The sequence below is a fragment of the Lissotriton helveticus genome, chromosome 3_1, assembly GCF_964261635.1.
Source record: "Lissotriton helveticus chromosome 3_1, aLisHel1.1, whole genome shotgun sequence".
NCBI classification, from domain to species: Eukaryota; Metazoa; Chordata; class Amphibia; order Caudata; family Salamandridae; genus Lissotriton; species Lissotriton helveticus.
In genome coordinates, this window is record NC_136061.1 from 632,791,830 (window position 1) to 632,816,881 (window position 25,052).

The 25,052-nt window shown below is 46.1% G+C and overlaps 1 protein-coding gene across 2 annotated transcripts in view; it reads left to right on the forward strand.

The window, feature by feature from the left end:
- Positions 1-23,713, forward strand: part of KCNQ4 (potassium voltage-gated channel subfamily Q member 4) — a 1,096,614-nt gene extending 1,072,901 nt beyond the window's left edge. For both annotated transcript variants that reach the window (XM_078680638.1, XM_078680639.1), the window contains 2 exons: positions 245-383; positions 18,090-23,713. In XM_078680638.1, coding sequence (XP_078536764.1) covers positions 245-383; positions 18,090-18,308 — 358 coding nt within the window. In that variant the 3' untranslated portion in view covers positions 18,309-23,713. The remainder of the gene's footprint in view (positions 1-244; positions 384-18,089) is intronic.
- The last annotated feature ends 1,339 nt before the right edge of the window (positions 23,714-25,052 follow it).

Genomic DNA, 25,052 nt, shown 5'->3' on the forward strand with positions numbered 1-25,052 from the left:
ATAAATACGTATAGGTACTCATTGTTAGTACCTGCTGCCAAGAAGTGTTTTTCAGGGAAGCTAATTGATGGACTTTTGATGGGGATCACATCTGTCCTTCATCCTCTTCATTCCACAAAACAGGTCCAATTTAGTACCACTGTGTCATCAGTGCCAAGAGGCATTATCAGAATGTGCACCATGTATGTAATAATGAATAAATCAATTCAAGTAATGATTTCCTTGTTTTTTGGTGGTTGTTTAGAGTGGAACAGATCATTGGAAGGGGACCAATTGCCATCGATAAGAAGTCACGTGAAAAGGGCGATAAGTCAGCACCTACAGATATGGATGCTTCTGATGAGCTGAGCATGATGGGGCGAGTAGTGAAAGTGGAGAAGCAAGTGAGTATGAGGTGATGTCAAGGGAAAGGGTGCAAGTGTCACATGGGGAGAAAGACAAGACCCCTCACCTGATCTACTGTTGTCCTTCTGTCCTGTCCTCCCATAATCAGATGTACACTCTGGGCCACTTCCTACAAGTGATCTCCATGTATCTTTCATCATTACTGTTGCCTTTCTTCACTCCTCTGACCTTCAAGCCAGGCTTCCTATTTTATCTTTTACCCTGTCCTTGATGTCACTTGAAGTGCTTCCTCTTCTAGCTGCTTCTCTTGGTAACTCACCCCCTTACCTATTGCTGCCCGTAATGGCATACCACCTCTTTATTATTGCCTTTAATGACTCCCTGTTTTTACCTTCTTTTTCCTTTCCAGAGGTTGCTTGTGAGCAGAGTGTGCATAAATATAAAACACAAATTACAAAGACTCCAACCCGCCTGTTCTCCACTGAAGAAGATGATGTAGTGGGGTTTTGATTGAAGTAAGGAGTGTCTACAAGGGATTTCACTTTTGGACTTAGTCTATATATTTTGAACAATATCACTTATAAGGTTCATAGATCAATTGAACCTAATTGTATCCATAGGATAACTAATACGTTCTAATGTTGTTCAAAATAATACATTCAATGAAACACAAAAGAGAAAAGAGAAAAAGCACACAGCAAACTGATTATATATGAAAAAGACTTGTATTCGAAAAAATCATGGGGATATATAGAAATGAATCCAAATATAAAAAGTTATGAAAAGCTGTACATATAAAGTCACAGGTCAATTCACAACATCACATCAACTCCGTTAATTAATGAAGAAAATCCAATTCATAGATGTAAAAAAGGTTTCTTCCAATGCACAAATGCTGTGAAGATGATGTTTTTGGTCGACGTTTTGGTCTTCCTTGTTGTCATCTATGAGACCATCATCAGGACTTATATTTTTCAAAAAGAATGCCCCCTATATAGAAACAATTATGTACAATTACTGAATGTATCCACTTACTATAATAACATCAATTGCCTATTTACAAGCTTATAACAAACAAAAGCATAACAGAAACTGTGTTTTAGGTACCATATTGGTATATTCTCTCAAAAAATTAATTAAAAGCTATCCACCTATTGGATCTAGTTGACAGAGTTCTCCTCTTTAATCTAACAACATGTATCTTCAATCAATCAATCAATGACACTTATAAAGCGCTCTACATACCCGTAGGGTCTCAAGGCGCTGGGGGGGGGGGGGGGGGGGGGCGCTACTGCTCGAACAGCCAGGTCTTCAGCTTCTTCCTGAAGGAGAGGTGGTCTTGGGTCAGGCGCAGGTCGGTCGGGAGGGAGTTCCAGGTCTTGGCGGCCAGGTAGGAGAAGGACCTTCCTCCTGTAGTTGCTCTTCGGATGCGGGGGACGGCGGCGAGGGCGTGGTTGGCTGATCGGAGGTGGCGTTTGGGAGCGTAGAAGTTGACTCGGCTGTTGAGGTAGCTCGGGCCTTGGTCGTGTAGGGCTTTGTGTGCGTGGGTGAGGAGGCGGAAGGTGATTCTTTTGTTGACGGGGAGCCAGTGAAGGTCTTTCAGATGTCCGGAGATGTGACTGGTTCGTGGGATGTCGAGGATGAGTCTGGCTGAGGCGTTCTGGATCCGCTGGAGTCTCTTCTGGAGCTTGGCGGTGGTACCGGCGTAGAGGGCGTTGCCGTAGTCCAGTCGGCTGGTGACGAGGGCCTGGGTGACGGTCTTCCTGGTCTCGGTGGGGATCCACCAGAAGATCTTCCGTAGCATGCGTAGGATGTTGAAGCACGCCGAGGAGACGTTGTTGACTTGCCTGGTCATGGAGAGGGAGGAGTCCAGGATGACGCCCAGGTTTCGTGCATGGTCAGTCGGTTTGGGTGCGGTGCCCAGGGCGGGGGGCCACCAGGAGTCGTCCCAGGCGGAGGGTGAGGAGCCCAGGATGAGGACCTCTGTCTTGTCCGAGTTCAGTTTCAGGCGGCTGGTCGTCATCCACTCGGCTACCTCTTTCATCCCTTCGTGCAGGTTGGCTCTGGCGGCGGCGGGGTCGTTGGTCAGGGAGAGGATCAGCTGGGTGTCGTCGGCGTAGGAGATTATGCTGAGGTTGTGTTTGCGTACGATGGCCGCAAGGGGGCTCATGTAGACGTTGAAGAGGGTGGGGCTCAGAGATGATCCTTGGGGGACGCCGCAGATGACTTCGGAGGCCTCTGACTTGTACGGTGGTAGGCGGACTCTCTGTGTTCTTCCGTCGAGGAAGGAGATGATCCATTCCAGCGCCTTGTCCTGGATGCCGATGTTGCTGAGGCGCCGTACTAGGGTGCGGTGGCAGACCGTGTCGAATGCCGCGGAGAGGTCTAGGAGGATGAGGGCCGCTGTTTCTCCATTGTCCATCAGGGCTCGGATGTCATCGGTGGCGGCGATGAGGGCGGTCTCGGTGCTGTGGTTGGCTCTGAAGCCGGACTGTGAGGGGTCGAGGGATCTGTTCGTCTCGAGGAAGGCGGCCATCTGCTTGTTGACGGTCTTCTCGATGACTTTGGCTGGAAACGGGAGGAGCGAGATGGGGCGGTAATTCTTGAGTTCGGTGGGGTCCGCTGTGGGTTTCTTGAGAAGAGCGCTGAGTTCGGCGTGCTTCCAGCTCTCGGGGAAGGTGGCGGTGTCGAAGGATGTGTTGATGATGTCTCGCAGGTGGGGTGCGATGACAGCGTCGGCCTTGTTGAAGACGTGGTGAGGGCAGGGGTCGGTCGGTGATCCGGAGTGGATGGAGTTCATCGTGCGGATGGTGTCTTCGGTGCTGATCGGGGTCCAGGCGTGGAGGGTGGTGGTGGGGGGTGGTTGTTCGGTCATAGTGTGCGTTGGTTGGTTGTTGAAGCTGTTGTGTATGTCGGCGATCTTGTTGTGGAAGTATGAAGCGAGGGAGTTGCAGAGGTCTTGCGATGGGGTGATGTCGTTGTTTCCTGCGCTGGGGTTGGAAAGCTCTTTCACGATGTTGAAGAGTTCCTTGCAGTTGTGTGCGTTGTTGTCCAACCGGTCCTTGAAAGCTGTTTTCTTGGCGGCGCGGATCAGCTGGTGGTGTTTCCGGGTGGCAAGTTTGAAGGAGGTCCTGTTGTCCGGTGTCGGTTCCCTTTTCCAGACTTTCTCGAGGGCTCGGCAGTTCTTCTTGGAGCTCTTGAGTTCGTCGGTGAACCATGGGGCCTTCTTGCTGCCGGGTCTGCTGGGCGGGGTCCTCAGTGGGGCGAGTTCATCCGCGCAGTTGTTGATCCACTTCGTGAGGTTGTCTGCGGCCTGGCTGGGGTTCGCTGAGCTGGCAGGTGGGTGCTGGCTCAGGGAGGTGGTGAGCTGGTCTGCTGTGATCTTGTTCCAGCATCTGCGGGCGGCCTGTTTCTGGTGGTGGTGGGACGTCGTTCTCTTGAAGGTGAAGTGGACGCAGCTGTGGTCCGTCCATTGAAGCTCTGTGGCGTGGCTGAAGTTGATGTCTGTGCTGGAGGAGAAGACTGCGTCGAGTGTGTGTCCGGCGAGGTGGGTGGGGGTGGACACCAGTTGCTTGAGTCCCAGGTTGGCGAGGTTGTCGAGCAGGGTGATGGTGTTGCGGTCGTTGTTGTTCTCCAGATGGAAGTTGAGGTCTCCCAGGAGGATGTAGTCGGCGGAGGGGAGGGCATGCGGGCTGACGAAGTCGGCGATGTCCTCGCTGAATTGCGTGCGTGGTCCAGGGGGTCGGTAGATCAGGGTGCCTCTGAGGGTGGTGTTCGGGTTGGTGTGGATCTGGAAGTGCAGGTGTTCGGCGCTGGTCAGGGTGTTGTCGGTGCTGGTCGTGAGACGGATGGTGTTCCTGTGGATGATGGCGATGCCTCCTCCCATCTGGTTGGCGTTTCGGTCCCTCCGGACGATCTTGTAGCCCTCTGGGATAGCGATGGCGATGTCGGGAGCTGAAGAGGCGTTCATCCAGGTCTCCGTGAGGAAGGCGACGTCAGGGGCTGTGGCGTCTAGGAGGTTCCAGAGTTCGATGGCGTGTCTGTGGACGGAGCGGGTGTTGAGCAGGATGCACTTGAGGTGGGTACTGCTGGTGTTCGACTTGGCGGGTGCTGGTGCGAGGCTGGTCCGGATGCAGGAGAACTTGCAGGCGTGGCAGCTGAAAGGTCCGTGGGTACCTCGTGGAGCGGCAAGGTGGCAATCTGGGAGTCGGCCGGTGTTGAGTGCGGTGAGGGTGGCGGCGGAGTACGTCAGGCGGGTCGGTCGGGCTCTTCGGGGGCCAGGGGTCCTGGCGCTGGTCGCGATCCGGTCGCGGACGGGCGCAGACGGGCTTACCTTTGGCGCGCCTTCGGCGCACAATCGGCGCGCCCGCTGCGCGTGACCGCTGCGCGTTCGCACGGTCGCCATTTAAGGCGAAGTGCGCGGGTGGGCGGAGCAGCTGGGAGGCGGGAGCGGGGAGGGTACAGAAGAAAAAGGGGCGGGGCTAATGGCGGTGGCGGGAAGCGGGAGCGGGGAGGGAGAGCGGAGGGCGGCGAGGTAGGCGGGCAAGCAGGAAGGAGGCAGGCACAATGGGGGTCAAAAACACGAAGAGAAATTGGAACAGAAACAGGCTAAATACAGGTCAAAACACGGAGAGAAAACGGCACAGAGAAAACAAGCAACAATTCAGGTCAAAACGGGGGAAAAAACAGTAGGAAAACGATGTTGGCCACAGAAAGAAAACAAGCACAAATTTTAGACAAAAACGGGCTGAAACCAAAGGGCAGCGCTCAAGGCGGCAGCGAGGTCGGCGCTGAGGCAGAGGCAGGCACTGGGAGCACACGCAGCAGCTGGTGGCCGTGCGGCGCGGGGGTGTCCCACAAGTGGGTCACACTCACCTGCGTCGCACGGTCGCCATTTAAGGCCAAGTGCGCGGGTGGGCGGAGCAGCTGGGAGGCGGGAGCGGGGAGGGTACAGAAGAAAAAGGGGCGGGGCTAATGGCGGTGGCGGGAAGCGGGAGCGGGGAGGGAGAGCGGAGGGCGGCGAGGTAGGCGGGCAAGCAGGAAGGAGGCAGGCACAATGGGGGTCAAAAACACGAAGAGAAATTGGAACAGAAACAGGCTAAATACAGGTCAAAACACGGAGAGAAAACGGCACAGAGAAAACAAGCAACAATTCAGGTCAAAACGGGGGAAAAAACAGTAGGAAAACGATGTTGGCCACAGAAAGAAAACAAGCACAAATTTTAGACAAAAACGGGCTGAAACCAAAGGGCAGCGCTCAAGGCGGCAGCGAGGTCGGCGCTGAGGCAGAGGCAGGCACTGGGAGCACACGCAGCAGCTGGTGGCCGTGCGGCGCGGGGGTGTCCCACAAGTGGGTCACACTCACCTGCGTCGCACGGTCGCCATTTAAGGCCAAGTGCGCGGGTGGGCGGAGCAGCTGGGAGGCGGGAGCGGGGAGGGTACAGAAGAAAAAGGGGCGGGGCTAATGGCGGTGGCGGGAAGCGGGAGCGGGGAGGGAGAGCGGAGGGCGGCGAGGTAGGCGGGCAAGCAGGAAGGAGGCAGGCACAATGGGGGTCAAAAACACGAAGAGAAATTGGAACAGAAACAGGCTAAATACAGGTCAAAACACGGAGAGAAAACGGCACAGAGAAAACAAGCAACAATTCAGGTCAAAACGGGGGAAAAAACAGTAGGAAAACGATGTTGGCCACAGAAAGAAAACAAGCACAAATTTTAGACAAAAACGGGCTGAAACCAAAGGGCAGCGCTCAAGGCGGCAGCGAGGTCGGCGCTGAGGCAGAGGCAGGCACTGGGAGCACACGCAGCAGCTGGTGGCCGTGCGGCGCGGGGGTGTCCCACAAGTGGGTCACACTCACCTGCGTCGCACGGTCGCCATTTAAGGCCAAGTGCGCGGGTGGGCGTAGCAGCTGGGAGGCGGGAGCGGGGAGGGTACAGAAGAAAAAGGGGCGGGGCTAATGCCGGTGGCGGGAAGCGGGAGCGGGGAGGGAGAGCGGAGGGCGGCGAGGTAGGCGGGCAAGCAGGAAGGAGGCAGGCACAATGGGGGTCAAAAACACGAAGAGAAATTGGAACAGAAACAGGCTAAATACAGGTCAAAACACGGAGAGAAAACGGCACAGAGAAAACAAGCAACAATTCAGGTCAAAATGGGGGAAAAAACAGTAGGAAAACGATGTTGGCCACAGAAAGAAAACAAGCACAAATTTTAGACAAAAACGGGCTGAAACCAAAGGGCAGCGCTCAAGGCGGCAGCGAGGTCGGCGCTGAGGCAGAGGCAGGCACTGGGAGCACACGCAGCAGCTGGTGGCCGTGCGGCGCGGGGGTGTCCCACAAGTGGGTCACACTCACCTGCGTCGCACGGTCGCCATTTAAGGCCAAGTGCGCGGGTGGGCGGAGCAGCTGGGAGACGGGAGCGGGGAGGGTACAGAAGAAAAAGGGGCGGGGCTAATGGCGGTGGCGGGAAGCGGGAGCGGGGAGGGAGAGCGGAGGGCGGCGAGGTAGGCGGGCAAGCAGGAAGGAGGCAGGCACAATGGGGGTCAAAAACACGAAGAGAAATTGGAACAGAAACAGGCTAAATACAGGTCAAAACACGGAGAGAAAACGGCACAGAGAAAACAAGCAACAATTCAGGTCAAAACGGGGGAAAAAACAGTAGGAAAACGATGTTGGCCACAGAAAGAAAACAAGCACAAATTTTAGACAAAAACGGGCTGAAACCAAAGGGCAGCGCTCAAGGCGGCAGCGAGGTCGGCGCTGAGGCAGAGGCAGGCACTGGGAGCACACGCAGCAGCTGGTGGCCGTGCGGCGCGGGGGTGTCCCACAATCTTAAAAAATTAATGGTAGAGCTATGATATTTCAGGCTCATAGATTATTTATTTCAAGAGAATTTAGCAATTTGACTCACTTGAAGGAACTGGGCACAATTGCCACTGGTCTCCGAACTGAACGATTATTTTCTCTAGAGTCCAGAAGATCTACAAGAATGTATAATAATGATAAATCGCTCTAAGATTGTGATTGGAATGTCAGAGTTGAAAGCCTAGCATAGTCAAACATACCTGAAATGGTAATACTGATCACTCAGTATTCCAGTAGTTTTTATAATTCCAATGGTAGCCACAATGAAGAGGCCAAGGTCGCGGTATCTGAATTAAAAAGATATATGCAGAATGATGTATGTTTCGACTGTATATATCTATTTTGGAAAAGCAAATCTTATTTGAACAAATAACCCTTAGTTAAGCTATATATTCAAACAGTGATCCATTATTTATTTAATAAAAATGTCAGGGCTATCAAGTTTTTTCATCAATGCGTTACGGGAGTCACTCACAGGGCTGGACACCGGCTTGATCTGATCTTTTCGGCCCTTCGGTTAGTACAAATGAGTGAAATTCTGCCCATGACTTGGACTGATCACTTTCTTCCTAAATTCTTTGTTAATAGCACCAAGGCCTGTACACAGGCACGAGATACTACCACTGAATTTATGTGCAGGGACTGGAGAGCTCTTGGGAGGTTGAGAACTACTGGTGCAGTATTTAGGGTCGAGGACAGTTTCTCATCAGACTGTCAAGTTGATGAAAATTATGCTTCCTTATGTCTTAGGATTACAACTAGGGTAGACTCTCTTGCCCCGTTAAAAAAACGCAGATACAAGGGTAGAGCCTCTGCTCCCTGGTTCAACGATTCCTTAAAAGCTCTAAAACTAGCCTGTAAACTGGCTGAAAGGAAATGGAGGCAAGGGTACACAAATGCTAGCAGGTTGCTTTGGAAAGCTAAACTGGCCGAGTATAAAGCCTTGATTTACAAATCCAAAGCCGATTACTTTTGCTCTACGATCTGTACTGCGCCTAATAGCTCTAAAAGCATCTTTCAGATTTTGAAAGGTCTCACTAACCCTGAATGCACTAAAACATCGACTCCCCCTACGCAGACTCTCTGCGACAACCTTGCTCTGTTTTTTAAACAAAAAATTGACACCATTATCCAAAATCTCAGCACCTCTCCCACTATGACTTGCTCCACTAGTCCAGGGGTTAGGGAGGCAGGGAATAGAGAGGGGACCCCTGGTGGGCTGTCTACTGATCTCTTCTTGGAGTTTTCTCCTATTACGGAGGAGGACTTAGGCAGATTGGCTCGAGGGATTTCATCAGGTTCACCTCTCGACCCTATACGTCATAAAATTTGGAAAGAACATGGGGAGGAACTTTTTCCTACCCTTTGTAGGATTTGCAATCAGTCACTAACGAGTGGCACTGTTCCAGCATCCTGGAAACAGGCTCTTGTATCCCCGCTGTTAAAAAAACCCTCCCTCAACCCAGAATGTCTACAAAATTATAGACCAATCTCCCTGCTACCATTCCCTGCAAAAATTACTGAACGCTGGGTGAGCTCGCTTCTTTCTCAACATTTGGAGCAACATCAACTCCTGGACGAAATCCAATTTGGTTTTCGCCCAGCTCATGGGACCGAAACGGCTCTGCTCACTGCCATGGAGAATCTTCGAGTGCGGGCAGACAGAGGTCAGGCAGTGGCTTTGATCCTGCTTGACCTGTCTGCCGCATTCGATACGGTTAATCATGCGATCTTCCTGGAAAGATTGAGTGAGGCCGGGGTAGGGGGTGTTGCTTTGCATTTGTTTCGCTCCTTCCTATTTAATAGGAAGCAGGCGGTGTCCCTCCCCCCTTTTCAATCTGAGTTCACCCTGGTGCCCCAGGGGGTACCGCAGGGCTCGGCAGTTAGTCCTACTTTATTTAACGTTTATTTGAAACCCCTGGTCACGCTGATAAAATCTCATCAGATCAACGTTATTAACTACGCAGACGACACCCAAATCATCTTGTCGTGGGAGGGTGAGGAATCAACTCCGCTGGAGACATTTCATGACTGTATGCGTGACACAGTGAGCTGGTTACATAGTAACTCACTGCAGTTCAATGCCAGCAAGACTGAGGTGTTGTTCTATGCCGGAGGTCGTATTCCTCGTCCTTTCCCGGACAACTTCTGGGCTCCCGAAACAGTATCAAGAACTCAACCGATCACCACTGTTCGCAACCTGGGCATCATGTTGGACAACAAATTGAGCATGGAGGCTCAGGTGGTGAAAACGGTGTCTACTTGCTTTGCCCTTTTTAGGCCTCTTCGAAAGATCCTACCTTTACTTCCCCTACCTGCCCGGGCTCTGGTGGTTAGATGCACCATATCGAGCAGACTCGATTATTGCAATGCCCTCCTGCTTGAGTCACCCAGTATGCTGCTAGATAGACTACAAAGATTGCAGTCTGCTGCCGCCAAGTTGGCTCTTAGCTGGCCTAGAAGATCCTCTGCATCGGCGGCGCTGGCCGAGCTTCACTGGCTTCCGCTGAGGCAGAGAATATCCTTTAAATCCCCCTGTCTTGTCTTCAAGGCCCTGCATGGACTTGGGCCCAGCTCTCTGCTAGCCAAATGTGCCTGGTATACTCCGACCAGAGCACTTCGCTCTGCAACTGCTTGCTTGGTGAAAGTACCCAGGTTTAAGAGGGTCAGGGTGGGGGGAAGATCTTTCGGAGTTGCTGCCGCTAAGCTCTGGAACAGTTTGCCCCTGGAGATCCATCAAACGAAGGAACTTCTCCTTTTCAGGAAACGTGTCAAAACGTGGCTGTTTCCGAAGGCTTAATCTGCTGGTCCCCTCTCCCTTTGCTACATTCTTGTCTGCCACTTTGTGAAGCCTAAGCGCCAGGATGCCTGTAAGGTGACAGCTGCGCTCTATAAATTCCTTAAATAAATAAATAAATTTCTACTGCGATGGTAGTTTGTATATGTTATTGCGGGCATAGTTATGTTATAAAAATCGAACAGTTCGATAGTTATAGTTGCCCAGCCAAATCGCCTTCAAAATACGATAGTAATTTGGGGCAGTTGTAGCCGAACTAGGAATTAAACAACCAACCTTGTCATAACTTATTGAAAAGTTCAAGCATAAAGCTTTTATGAAATGCAACCCGACCTTGAAAAGGGGGAAACATAACAAATTTATGCGGTAAAAAACCGACATTGAAACATGGTTTGCAAAAATAAATTGGCAACAAGATACACTAACAAGCGTTTGAAACGCGATTCCTAAAGCATTTTAGAAGAAACATTGGTATCCACGTCTATCATAGGTATTATTTTAACGCATAAAGTATAGTTCTCATAAAGAGACTTCTGTATGTCAGATGTAGACTTAAGAAATCATAAAGACATACTATCTCCACAGATAATCGGGCTTTCTAGCACTTAAATAGGGCTTAAGAGCATTAAAATCGGCTGAGTCGAAGCCGCTGCATAAAGGGGGAGCAGCACGAGTAGTACAGCAAGTACTTACTAATCTCACGATCGGCAGTTCAATCCTCCGCACTTTCGAGTTAACCTCCAATGAGGTTGCTCTGGATTGTGCCTATTTTAAATACCGGCACCCGGAAGTGATCGTTAAGAGTTACCTGGCGTTTGGTAAATGGAGCCATACAAATGGATCAGCCATCTTGGAATGGTTATTTACGTTATACTTCTAGCGATGTTTGTCAATATTCTCACATTAATCAATCATTTATCGATATTCTCACATTAATCGATAATTTTCAACTTTATAAATTCTCCCATTTAAAGTTGTTGGTCATTCTCAAACCCATTTCTAAATTATACCTCAGTCTCGTAACCTATACATTTCAAAGCATGTTATACATTTGAAAAAACATAAGCAAGAGAAAACTAGGATAGCATATTTATAAATCGATTTCGATGCATATGATACGATCTATAAGTGTTTCCGCAAAAATGATGTACTGGATTGATCCTACCATTAATATATCGTCAATATCCAATTATGTTCACATGTGTCTAGCCACAAAGATTTAACCGCAGCTAAGGATTATACTATTGTCTAATCAAAACAACCCATATTAAGCAGACATTCCATATTTCCTTTTTCATTGCACATAGAGCCCATCTTGTAGATCTTCTGGACTCAAGAGAAAATAATCGTTCAGTTCGGAGACCAGTGGCAATTGTGCCGAGTTCCTTCAAGTGAGTCAAATTGCTAAATTCTCTTGAAATAAATAATCTATGAGCCTGAAATATCATAGCTCTACCATTATTTTTCAAGATACATGTTGTTAGATTAAAGAGGAGAACTCTGTCCACTAGATCCAATAGGTGGATAGCTTTTAAATTAATTTTTTGAGAGAATATACCAATATGGTACCTAGCACACAGTTTCTGTTATGTTTTTGTTTGTTATAAGCTTGTAAATAGGCAATTGATGTTATTATAGTAAGTGGATACATTCAGTAATTGTACATAATTGTTTCTATATAGGGGGATTCTTTTTGAAAAATATTAGTCCTGATGATGGTCTCATAGATGACAACAAGGAAGACCGAAACGTCGACCAAAAACATCATCTCCACAGCATTTGTGCATTGGAAGAAACCTTTTTTACATCTATAAATTGGATTTTCTTCATTAAATAACGGAGTTGATGTGATGTTGTGAATTGACCTGTGAATTTATATGTACAGCTTTTCATAACTTTTTATATTTGGATTCATTTCTATATATCCCCATGATTTTTTCAAATACAAGTCTTTTTCATATATAATCAGTTTGATGTGTGCTTTTTCTCTTTTCTCTTTTGTGTTTCATTGAATGAATTATTTTGAACAACATTAGAACGTATTAGTTATCCTATGGATACAATTAGGTTCAATTGATCTATGAACCTTAGAAGTGATATTGTTCAAATGATATAGACTTACAGCCTGATTTATCATTCTCCCGTTTTGCGAGCCCCTAGTAGCGATTCATAAGGAATCGCTATTAAGGACTTGCAAAACGGGATTCATGTAGGAATTGCTAAATAAATAGCGATTCCTACACATTCCTTATTTGCGAGTAGCAAATTGCTAATCGCAAATAAGGAATAACTCCCCATACATTCTTATGGGCCAAAAGGCCCATAGGAATGATTGGGGAGTATTCCTTATTTGCGATTAGCAATTAGCTAATCGCAAATAAGATAGCGATTTAAAGGGTGCCAGGGGTGTCCAAAGGACACCCTGTAGCACCCCATAAATGCAAATTGAAACAGGTGTTGCGCACACACATGTCCAAAGGACATGTGTGTGTGCAACATGCAACTTAGAAAAATGCTTTTAAAAGCATTTTTCTAAGTTTTCGCTATTTACCACGAGGTTTGACCTCGCGGTAAATAGCGGGCCGAAATTGCGAATTCGCAATTTTTAAATGGATGATGAATTGCATTTAAGGAATCTCAAATAGAGATTCCTTAAATGTAAATCCTCGCAAAATAGCGAAATCGCTATTACCGATTTTTGCATTTGGGATGATGAATCCCAAATGCAAAAATAGCGCTCGCAAAGGGCCAGATTCTCAGAATCTGGCCCTTTGCGAGCCGATTTCGGCTTGATGAATCAGGCTGTAAGTCCAAAAGTGAAATCCCTTGTAGACACTCCTTACTTCAATCATCTATTTTGCCCAAGCCTACAAGGGTTTATTGGGTTTCCCCGAACACACTAATATTGTAGTGGGGTTTTGGCAATAACTTTGGTGTCATTTGACGAATCTTCATGAAACTTTAAATTAGTTTAATTCTCAGTACAGCTGCTGTATTGAACGTTTTGGGGTGATCTGTCAAGCAGGGTCTGAGAAAACGGTGGGTCTTAAAATTCATTTTCCCCATGTTAATTCCCAGAGAAATTTTAGAAACTGCTACATCCCAAACCTCTAGACGGAATTACACCAAATTTAGCAGAAAGCTACCTTTTGGTCCAGAAAGCGTGCTGGTGTGATGATTTGATGTAAATCAATTCAGTAGTTTTTGAGCTATTAACTAAAAATCTAATTTTGTGTATGTAGGACGCAGATCCTCTGTGGATCCAGCTGTGGGGGATCCGCGGCTCTGTGCGCCAAAGCAAGCTACTGATTGGTTGGCCACACCTTCACAGAAAAGTTGCGGCTGCCATTTTAATCTCAGGAAACTTTCCCAAGGGCTGAAAAGTTGCTTGCATAATAATTGAAGGGGTTACGTGAGAGCTTTCATGACCCCTTGTGTGTGTTATGAAGGAGGTGAAAGCATGTTTAATGGGCAGCAAAATTTCCCCAAACTTTTTTGGGTCACTCGGAAAAAAAAACGATCAATTGCAGGGAACAGCGTGACCTCTGAGTATATCTGCAGTTCTCAGGCAAGGGCAAAATATATATATGTATATATTCTCTTACATCCTCTCAAACCCATACACTCTCACACCCATTGACACACCCTTATAGGCACTCACACACCTACTCACGCCCCATACAGACACTCTTACACCCACACATGCCCTCTCACACACACACACCCTCTCACACTGACTCACAAACCCATACAGACACTCACACACCCACTTACGTACTGATAAAGCCACTCTCACATCCACTCACACACCTATACAGAAACTCTCACACCTATTCATATAACCATACAGACAATCTCATACCCACTCCTACCATACCTATATCCAATTTGTATTTCCTACTCCCTAACTGTCCAAATACAAATAACAGGTTTTGGATGTGCTATTATTCATAAAAAGGCGTGCTCCCTATGTGGCCATTGAAATAAGCAGGTTTCACTGTGTAATTGTGTGTATCTGTGGTGCCCTTCTGCAGATGTGTAAGGTCACAAAAAATGTAAATTGAGTGAGTAATGTAATGTAATGTAATACATATTTATTAAGCGCAGCTGTCACCCAAAAGGGTATCCTGGCGCTGTGACCAAAACATTACCGACAGATTTTACGCATTACACTACTCTTGGGAAGAGATAGCTTTTTAAACCCTTTTTAAAAGCCGCCAAGTCCTGGCAGCTCCGAAGGGGCAGAGATAAGGAGTTCCAAAGTTTTGCGGCTGCAAAGCTGAACGACCGGCCGCCCATCCTCACTCTTTTAATCCTGGGGACTACTACCAGGAAGGCTGAGGAAGACCTCAGCGGTCTTGCGGCTGAGTACCAGGAGAAGAGATCTTGTAACATCACTGGCCCCAGCCTATGTAAGGCCCTAAAAACAAGGCAAGAGGCCTTGAAATGAATCCATTGCTGAACAGGCAGCCAGTGAAGGTCCGAAAGCGCCAAAGACGATGACGCTGAGCGTGGACGAGAGAGGGCCAACTTGGCAGCCATGTTCTGAATCCTCTGCAGCTTAGAAACCAAGATGTTAGGGGCTCCTAGAAGCAGTGTGTTGCAGTAGTCTAACCTACTGAGAATGGTACTACGCACCACTTCTGTCCTGGCCGCAGTTGGAAGTAACGGAAGAATCTTCCGTAAAGTGCGGAGCAGGAGCATACAGGTCGCCGTGTTTTTATTAACAAAAGCGTCAAGCTGCAGGCTAGGCCCAAACATGATGCCAAGATTACAGGCCGAGTCAGCAGCAGTCACTGTGCCCAAGATTGAAGAAGGCCAGAACCCATCAGGTAGAGGGCGAGGCAACCGGTCCAGGGAGCAGTGGAGCACCTCGGTCTTCGCTCCATTGAATCGGAGTGAGTTGTGGCGTAATCAATCTGCCGTTGCAGTCATGCAGCGGTGAAAGGTTTCCCTCGAAACCGCATCACCTCCCTCAATGAAAAAATAAGTTGAGTGTCATCGGCATAGTTAATAACTGATATGCCGAATGACCTAATCAAACTTATTAGTGGACGAAGATATAGATTGAAAAGGATCGGGCTAATTGCCGATCCCTGAGGCACGCCCTGCTTTACATTCTTCACTGCTGACCGAAAAGGTGGAAGTGCCATAGCCTGCTGCCTGTTGAAAGATAGGAAGTCAGCCAGTCCAAGGCCAGACCTGTCACCCCGGCCTTCTGAAGCCTGCCCAGTAGCACTGCGTGGTCAACCGTGTCGAACGCGGCCGACATGTCGAGCAGCACCAAAAATGCCGCTCTGCCCATGTCGACACGTGAGCGCAGGTCATCCAACACGGCCACCAGGGCAGACTCCGTACCGTGGGCCGGCCTGAAGCCAAACTGGGCCACGTCCAGGCAGGCATTGGTTTCCAGAAAGTTAGACAGGGCCCTTGTAACCAATTTCTCCAAGATTTTTATCGAAAATGGCAAAAGCGAAATTGGCCTATAATTGGCCGGGTTCGAAGGGTCCATGGTGGCTTTTTTTAGCAGGGGTGAAACCACTGCCAGCTTCCAACTATCTGGAACTGTAGCTGTAGTCATATAATAAAATGTATTTCCAAACGTTATTCATCACAACTATGTCTACATTAATTTTAAACACCAAAATAGTGAACTCCATATAAAGAATTTAATTTTTTTAATTATCAAAGATTCTCAATCTCCTTAGCGGAATAGGATACCATAGAGTTCTTGTGGTCCAGACTCAGTTTTGGTACCACAGAAGAACATGCGGACCTCAAAAATGATAGAAAACAATTATAAAATTAACTACATATTGCTCTTCAAAAACTTTCGAAACTTTCTGAATTTTTTCTTAGAACCCATTTAAATAATATGTTTAAAAAAATTAAAACTGCACAAAATAAAAAAACAAAGAAACTATACATGGAAAAAAATGCAATTTGAAATCACCCAAAAAAGTACAAATATAAAAATCTTAAAAAATGACAACTATATAAACATACTATAATATATTCTTAAAATGTAGATATAAGCAATACAACTCCACCCCCCAAAAAAGTTGTTGTTATAATAAATTAACTAGAAAGGTTTGATTTTTTCAAAACAAAACCTGAAAGTTGAACATTTAATACATTTTAGAGAATACATTTTTTAAAAACCTTTGAAATTCATTGGAAAAAAAGGTTACAGGGACGTTATAGTTAGGTTCACATTTCAATCTTTCAAAACCATAGAAATTCAGCAGTTATAGTTACCTGAGCTATGCACTGCTTTTTAACTCACATATCACATCACTCATGACAGGCTCAGTAACATCACTGATTACATCTCAAATGACATCACTGATGACATCATCCACAGAACCACTCACACACCTACTCACACCCCCATACAACCTCTCATACACCCACTCACCCACCCACACAAATACTCACATACTCATTGACAGACCCATGCAACCACTGACACACCCATTCACTCAACCATAAAGCCACTCAAATAGTCACTCACTCACCTAAACAGGCACGGACACATACACTCACTTACTCGCCCATACAGCTACTAACACAAGCAGTCACTCACCCACACAACAACTCACACAGCCACACACTCACCCATACAGGGCCTCACACACCCATTACTTCAACTATACAATCACTCACACAGACATTCACTCACCCTTACAACCTCTGAACACAGCCATACACTCCCCCATACAACTACTTATACACCCGCTCACACACCCAAACAGCTACTTACAAACGCATTCACTTAGCCATACAGCTACTTATACACCCGCACACTCAACCATACAGACACTGAATCTCTAATACAGCCACTCATGCACCAACTTACTTAACCAAACACCAACTCAAACAGCCAAACATTCACTTATGCAGCCACTAATTCGGTCTATCACCCATCCATATAGGTAATCAAACACCTACTCACCCTCCCATACAGCATCTCACACACCCACTCACTCACCCAAACAGCTACTTACACACTTACACATCCACCCAAACAGCCACTCACGCGCCCACTCTCACCCCCTTACAGCAACTCACACACCCACTTATTCACCCATACAAACATTCACACACCTAGTCACATACCCATACAGGCACTCACACACACCTACACAGCCGCTCAGCTGACATATATTAGAAATAGTATCACTCATTAGTAGTACAAACAAAATAGTAATAAAACGTATACAGTAGCTTACTGTATATCTTTCAGTGTCTGTAATATTTACGAAACATTTTCACTCATTGGATGAAGTCATCAGATATGTCATTTGAGATGTCACCTGTGATGTCACTGATCCTGACATGAGTGATGTAATACGTGAGGCCATAAGCAGTGCATTGCAGGGTGTGCGTTATAGATATCTCAGGTGACTATAACTGCTGAATTTCTATGGTTTTGTGCGGGTGAAATGTGAGCCTAACTGTAACGCCCCAGTAACCTTTGTTTTTTTCAGGGGCTAGAAAATTATTAATTTATTGTGTGCAATTTAGCATTATACCCACGGCAGAGCAAACTCTAAATATATAGAATTGTTACCCTAATACACCAAATCATAGTGAGTCATATAAGTGTCTCATAGGTTCATAAGGCAACTGGCACGTTTAGATGGGACTGTCTCACTCCCTGATGGAAAGAGTCCTCTTTCCAGTGCTTCTTCAACAGTCTTGCTGTTGTTTGAAAGTAGTGTTAAGTCTTGTATTGCCAAAACAGTTTTCTATTTTTTTCTCAAGAGAACGTACCTGTGTTTTTTTAGAAAAGGAAGAGGGTGAGTGTATTGCAGAGCTGCACTGACTCTGAGCCTACGTGGCCCAGCCACCATATTTCATGTATTTAAGGTGTGTCTGATCTATAAGTACATTAAGGCTTGATCTAACACTTCAGTGGGGTTGCAATAAGTTGCGGGTTTTATATGTAGCCTGTTCTCTTGTCCTAAAAGAGCAAATACATGGTTAAAATGATGGGCAAATTATAAAAGATATCTACATGTTTTGTTTGATGCTTCAGCCTTGCAGAATTTTCAACATTTGTCAACAGTTCTCATTTTTCTCCCTGCAGGTGCAGTCCATAGAACAAAAGCTGGACCTGCTACTGGGCTTCTATAGCCAGTGCTTACGGAAAGGATCTGTCAGCTCCTTCACACTGGCAACCCTTCAAATACCACTGATTGATCAAGACCTCACGTCAGACTATCAGAGTCCCGTGGACCATGCTGATATCTCCATGTCAGCTCAAACCTTAAACTTCTCACGCTCTGCCAGTGCAAACATGGACTGAGGTGTCCAGCTAAGTAGAAGAATGAGGCGCACATTTAACGACTGAAAACTGCTAGCTGATAGCAGTCCGGCCCCCTTGCTTCCCTAAAACTTCTTGACTCGGGAGGAAATCAACACGTCTGCCTGATTGAAACAACAAGCGAATGGTGTATTTATTGAAAAGAATGTAACATTACTGAATGCTCATAGAACATTGAAGGAAATCTACAAGTCCAGCTGGCATGCCTGACAGATGTTGGTACTGGGTGAGCAGAGGTCCCTCATGGTGATTCCTTGGAGTATGATGTCTCCAGGCTGAGTTACTTAAAGCATTTTCCATAAATTACAGAGGTTTGAGGGGGCTCCTCAGAAGACAAAAATGAAAATCTATGGAAATTTTCCAAGAAGTGTACTCAATGTTGAAGAACAGAGTGGCATGCAACCACGACTTGGCTACATGAAAGACATCATCTCCTTGGTTGTCGATTGAATAAAAGTTCTCTGCACAAAATGTACAGTGTGTGCACATCGCTCTCTGCAAGGCAGAGCAGTGAAAACCAGTACTTGAAAAGACTTGAAGTTAATGAACAGAAGCGAGCAGAAGCTCTGTGCATGGCCCACTCTACTCTGTTAAAAGCCGCTTTGAAAGTGCCTCAAAAAAAGTGAACTATTTGTTCTTGAGTATCAGAGAATTTGCTGATGCAAGCTCATCTCTGTGGCGTTTGTGCACGAGGTTTTTTTTGCACGAAACAGGGACTAGATGTGAGAGAACTGTGGAATCTCTCCTTTTGTCTGCTTGCTTTTTCTGTGTCCTGCGGGCAGGTGCACTTGCTGGTCTGCTCTGCAGCCGGCAACTAGCGCATCTGGAAATCTGTGGTGAGAACAGCACAACTATTGATGGTTTTTTGGGGAGAGATGGAGGAATTGGGCATGGGAGAAGCACAATGTACCGTGGTTGGAGGAATGCAAATGATTCCTGTCACTTCCCAAAGTAACGGTACGTCCACTGCACTATGCACTCAGGAGCAGCCATAAGCTCTATACCCGGTGTGAGTTGGGGCGCTGGGGAACTAGAGCTGAGATCCTTAGCTATGCAAGTTTTACCCCCCAAAGCAAAACCAAGGGGCATTGCAACATAAATGAATGTGTTTTCATAGTTGTGAGGTGTGCTTTGCTAAGCAGGTGACCTCCTGTCTTCGTCTCTGTGTGTATATTCATCATCCATGTTTCAAACCTCAAGGTGGTCTGGGCACAGGAGGGTGAGAGGATGAGGAGGAATAACCTTAATGTTGTGGGCTTACTCCACTTTAGGTGGGATACAATAAATAAAAGCAGGAGTTCTGACCAAATCCATGCGCTAGAAGGCAAATCTATGTAGCGATCACCGGGGTGTGTTAGGTGCAAACAACAACTGAAATGTTTAACCATCTAGTCATGCAAAGGAAACAAACTGAAAACTCTGTGGCAAGGAGGATGATCATTAGCAGCAGCCTGGCCAGTCTTAAACGACCCTGGTTACGGTAACTTTCTTGGCTCTGCATTAACTGTTCACCATGATTTATTTCACAGAGCGATCTTCACAATATCAGATTTAAAAATGCAAACCATCAAGACTGCTTGATCTACAGGTCATTGAAAACACAACTATGGCTCCGCTTCTCTCGAAGTTTCACTAGAGGCAGCTTATACCTAGTGCCGGAAGCTTTTCACATGGAAGAAATAACGAGGCGCTCCATTTCAGAAAACTAATCAAAAGGGTTTATAAAACTGTCCACTGCATCCCTGGCCATGAAGGGTAATTGAGTGACTCTGCCCTGGATCTCCTGTCAATTCAAATGAACCAGTAATTCTGGATACAAATATTGCTTTTGTAGTTGCCTCTTTTACTGCTAACTATGCACGAGCCTTTCATGTTCTAGAGTGCTTTGAAGGTTCCAGACATTTCTTTCCTCGAGCAAGTTCACATAATGTCTCTGGTCTAGCAAAGAAAGTATTTGCACGCGAGTTTTGATCCACTGTCTAGTTACTCACACCTTGCCAAAGCTGCTAGCTCCCTCAAAAACAGAACCCCGCGATTTGGACCTCCTGATGTCCCTCATCGACAAGGGCAAATGATGAAAATACAGCATGGTACCTCAGAATGTCATGGTAACAGCCCCACAACAAAGGAGGCAAATCGAATAAAGTAGAGTTTTATTAATACAATTCAAAGCCAAAGGCACAGAAAAGAATGGCAGCACTACAAAACCAGAAAATCAAGAAAGGGCCAAAATCACAAACTCTAGATGTAGTAACGTAACAATCATTGAAAATATTACCAAAAAGAACTAAAAAAATTTGACAAAATCTGATAATTGAAAACAACTTGATAGTGACATCATTGTTTTAATCAATTCGAAATTATTTGGAATAATCGCTGAATTGAAAATGCCTAAGAGAAAATCCAACGCAATCAATTTGAGTTACTGTCATTGAAATCATATGGACAGGAAGTGATATTGAGACCGAAAGCAGATTGAAATAACCTGACAACCAGAGGGGCAGGAAGTGACCGAAAACAAATTGACAAGAAGCTGGTGCACATTCAGCTTGAATCATTAATTTGTTAGGTGAATCCCTTCCTCGTCCTCTTAAACCTCATATCCACAATGTGGTAGCTGGTGCATATTACCGGTGGCAAGTTTGTTCAGCACAACAGTGCCCTCCCTGTCTTGGCCATACCCTCAGCAAAACCTACCTCTTAAGTAGGCCATGAGATTTAGTGGAATGTAGCGATGGCAGCTCCACGACAAGAGACATCTAGATAGTGCAGAAGCCATTCCCTCACGTCCAGTATAGCCAGGATTATATCCACATAGCATACCTACAGGCCAGTCCAATTATGAAATGTAAATGTAATGTAAATTGATACTTGTATAGCGCACTACTCACCCGCAAGGGTCTCAAGGCGCTTGTACGAATACCGCTGTGGAACCCATCCTGGCTTTCCATGTGAGGTGTCCACTCCTGGGCACCCCCAAGGTGGAGGCCAGGCATCCTTAGCGTTGTGGGGGCCGTTGTGGAGATTAAGCAAGCTATTGCCCAGAGTTGCAGAGTGGGACTCCATGATTGGAATAGGCACCGAGGCGAGAATTATCAGGTCCGTGGATTTTTTGAGCTCAAGACCCGCCGAGGCGGGGAATTGAACCCTGGTCCCGGGCTAGACCTCTGCATCAGGGTCTGCCGCTCTAACCATTGAGCCACACTTCTCTGTTTGGAAGAGCATGGTACCGGGCGAGTCCCCATCAGTCCTTCTCAAATGTCCATTTTCTTTTAGGGATTCAGCATCATCAGATCTTAGGTGCTTTGAGAATCGAACCACACAGGTGGACTCTGCCAATTCCCAGGAAGACAATGACGCAGGCAATGCTGTCCATCTATTATATACTATAGGCATTGTCAGTCACAGGCACCTCTTACTGCTCTGCGTGCGATGCTATGTCCTCCCAGGTGAAAGGTGCTTAGCAGCTTCTCTGCTGAAGGTTCCTGCAAGGTTTTTGAACTGATATCATATAAGAAACGGCAGACAGCAAATCTGGTGTCGATAAACAGACTGTTGGTCTAAGGTGGACTACAGCTCCTAGGACAGACAGCATCTGGACAGAATGTCTGTTGCTTCTGAACTAGACTGCAACTTTTGGGGGACATCACTGCAGTTTGGAAAATAAGCTGAGGCATTCGAAGCAGATTCAGCTGTAGAGACACTTTACTGCTCTAGAGTGGACTTCTGGGCTGAAGGTCAGGACAAGAATTGCAACCCGGAGGTGGACACAGCTTTGGAGATAAAACCTCCAGAATCTTCTACGGACTCCTAACCTTGACTTATACACCTGTGGCTAGTGAAGGGATGACAAAGGAATCCCATGTTCAGAGATGATATGTAATTCCTTTTGGAATGGCCAGGTATTCTTAAGTCCATGAGTAGGGAGCCTTGTGCGAAAGACATCAGTAAATTGAAGGGCAGAGGCTTAAATGTTTTGATTTTTTTAGTAAAATCTGAGATATTCTCATTACTCACTCCGAACAATCGGCTATAAAACTCTATGATTTAGCCCTGTGTGATTATCAGGAGTTCATTGAATCGTTTAACCCAGACAGCATGAGTAGCACTAGCAAAAAAAAGCCAATCGGATTCTTGATAATCAGTAGTCACACGGACACCCAATCTAGCTGTGGACTAACAAACGTCTCCCTCCATGCATGAGGCTTGCAACCTATGGCCAACAGCCAACCCACCATCTTCTGGACTAAAGCCCTACCGGACCGCTCACGTTACTCCAAGCTTCAAACTCTCACCTTGTCCTGGATCTGACTGCACTGAGGTCAGAATAAGTGTAACAAGGGGAATTGTAAACATACACAGGTGAAACTCACCAGATGAATCACATCTATTAAATCATTCCATTCTGCTCAATTCATTGTAACTCTTCTGCTTATTCCCTTTTCTGGAAGCCTTCTATGATCTATGGTTGACCACACTGACAGTCAAATCTGACCTCCACAATTCGAAGTGGGAGAGAATAACCCTGTAGAGACCTGTTTCAGGGAGGGAAACACTGTAAGACCCTTTATCTATGATCACCACTCAGGTGAAGACTGAGAGAGCAAACAACTAACAACCCTCATTTACGTTTCCTCATCTCACTTATTGAAGGCGCTACGTGATGACGTCTTAAGAGGGTGGGATGGAGCAGGACTGGTGTCCCTTTGTCCCACCCTGCTTGCCTGGCACCTCACGACACAGATTATTGCATGCCTTGTGGGAGCCATGCCCGCCTGCCATATGGGAATGTCTTGCATGTTCTATGCATGGACCACGCGCATTATGCATCCAACAGTGCCCTCACTTGTAGGTCCCTAATTCCCCCATTTTGCACTGACTGCATCGTAGGAGGTAACTCACTAACCAAGTCTTCCGTCCAGGTTCCGTCTGCCATGTCTTACCTGTGTGTTGAGCGAAGGCAGGGAATGCCTTCACCAAACTGAGAAAGAAGAACAAAAACAAAACCTAAAAACTCTAAACTTGATTAATGATGCAACTTGTTTCTGATTTTGTCAGTCCAGTACCTCACTTTAATAATTTTATTAACTTATTAACTTATTGGTTTCATTAAAATTTTCAGTAGAAGGTTGAAAGACTCAGATTCGTTTTTGGTTCCCTCAGATTGTATGTTGGCATGAGTGAGTGCGAGTGGGAAAATTAGTCAACAAGTGCTTTAATGATATTTTCTTTTGACGGGTGTACTTATGGCGGATGAAGATGGAATTGAAGGACAGACCAAGGTAAAACTGCTGGAGTGACAGATTTTTCAAAATCAATGACTTTTGCATCAAGAAATTACAGAAGAAATGTCCAAGATGAATAAATGCGTAGCTTTGAATATCTGAGTTATTGTGTAACTTTCTTTCGAGACAGTGTAATGTTGAACCAAACTGTTGTAATTGTGGGGTGCTAAGGATCAACTTAGACCCCAATTACGAGTTGCACGGCATTTGGCCGGATTTACTTCACAGTAATCTTAAATACAGATATACCATTAGCATGTAGTAAATCCACCCAGTACTTGCATTTAGGACTTAAACCCCATGGAAGTGGGAAATACTGTGAGAGGCCGTTGTTTCAGTCTGTAAACCTACATGGAATTCGCTATTCCAAGGGTTTATCCACATACATTTACCACCTGCTTCAAATAGGTATTAAATGTATGTAGTGACCAGTACTTGAGGTAGGGGTGAGGGAGGAAATGGGGGGAGTAGGGTAGGGAATGAAAAGCTATTTTTAAGCAAGAGGTCGCATTGTCGACGGCCTCCTCTTAAAAATGCATCCCGTTTTCCTTAAAGGAAAATCGCTGCATTTAAAAAATACCAAAAAAAAAGTTGCTTCATTTAAAAGCAAACACAGACATGGTGGTCTATTGTTCCCAGCAGACCGACACCCATTTATTTTTAGCAATTACAGATGGGCTGCAAATTGTGCTCTTCCTCATGAATATTAATGAGGTATGTCAATTGCGACCCCATTAGGAATTGCTAAATGTGTCAAAGACACACTAGTACATGGGTGTTTGCAATTTCATATAGCGAATCGCAAAAATTTGCTATTAGGAAATCGCAAAATGAAACCTGAGTACATGTGGCCCATAGTTCTTAATAATAAACTGGATTTTCTTTGTATCTGCATTCTGATGATTCTCTATTTTCATCGCCAAGTCAGCTGTTCTTGAGGCATAAGCCTTCGAGGTTGTGTCATTTGAGAACATGGAGGAAAATAATTTTTGTAGCATGTCATCTAGTGTTCGGTGTGAACATTGGCAAGTTGATTTTCTTTGAATCATTCTTTTGAGTCACATGATTTATAGTTACTCCCCCCAAAGATGAAAATGCCCACGGGCATTGGATCCACATTAGATTATTTTCTTGCCATCGGGTTTGGGCGTGCACAGCCGGGGCTCTGAGTTCACCACATTTCTTTGCTTTCATTCAGGCCCAGCTGGTCTATTCCTTGACTCTGATATCTGATTAGGAAAACAGCCTCTGTTGCCTTCTCCTCCAACTGTTACTTTCCAGAGACCGATCCGCATCGACTCCACACATCCTGGGGCCTACAGCCTTGCCAGGGCCTTGTGCGCCTTATCCATGATGAAGGTCAAGTTGCTTTTAGATGGAGAATGTACACAGGGTGATTGAATGGATGCCCTTTCAAAACTGTTATTAGTGTAATGCGAAG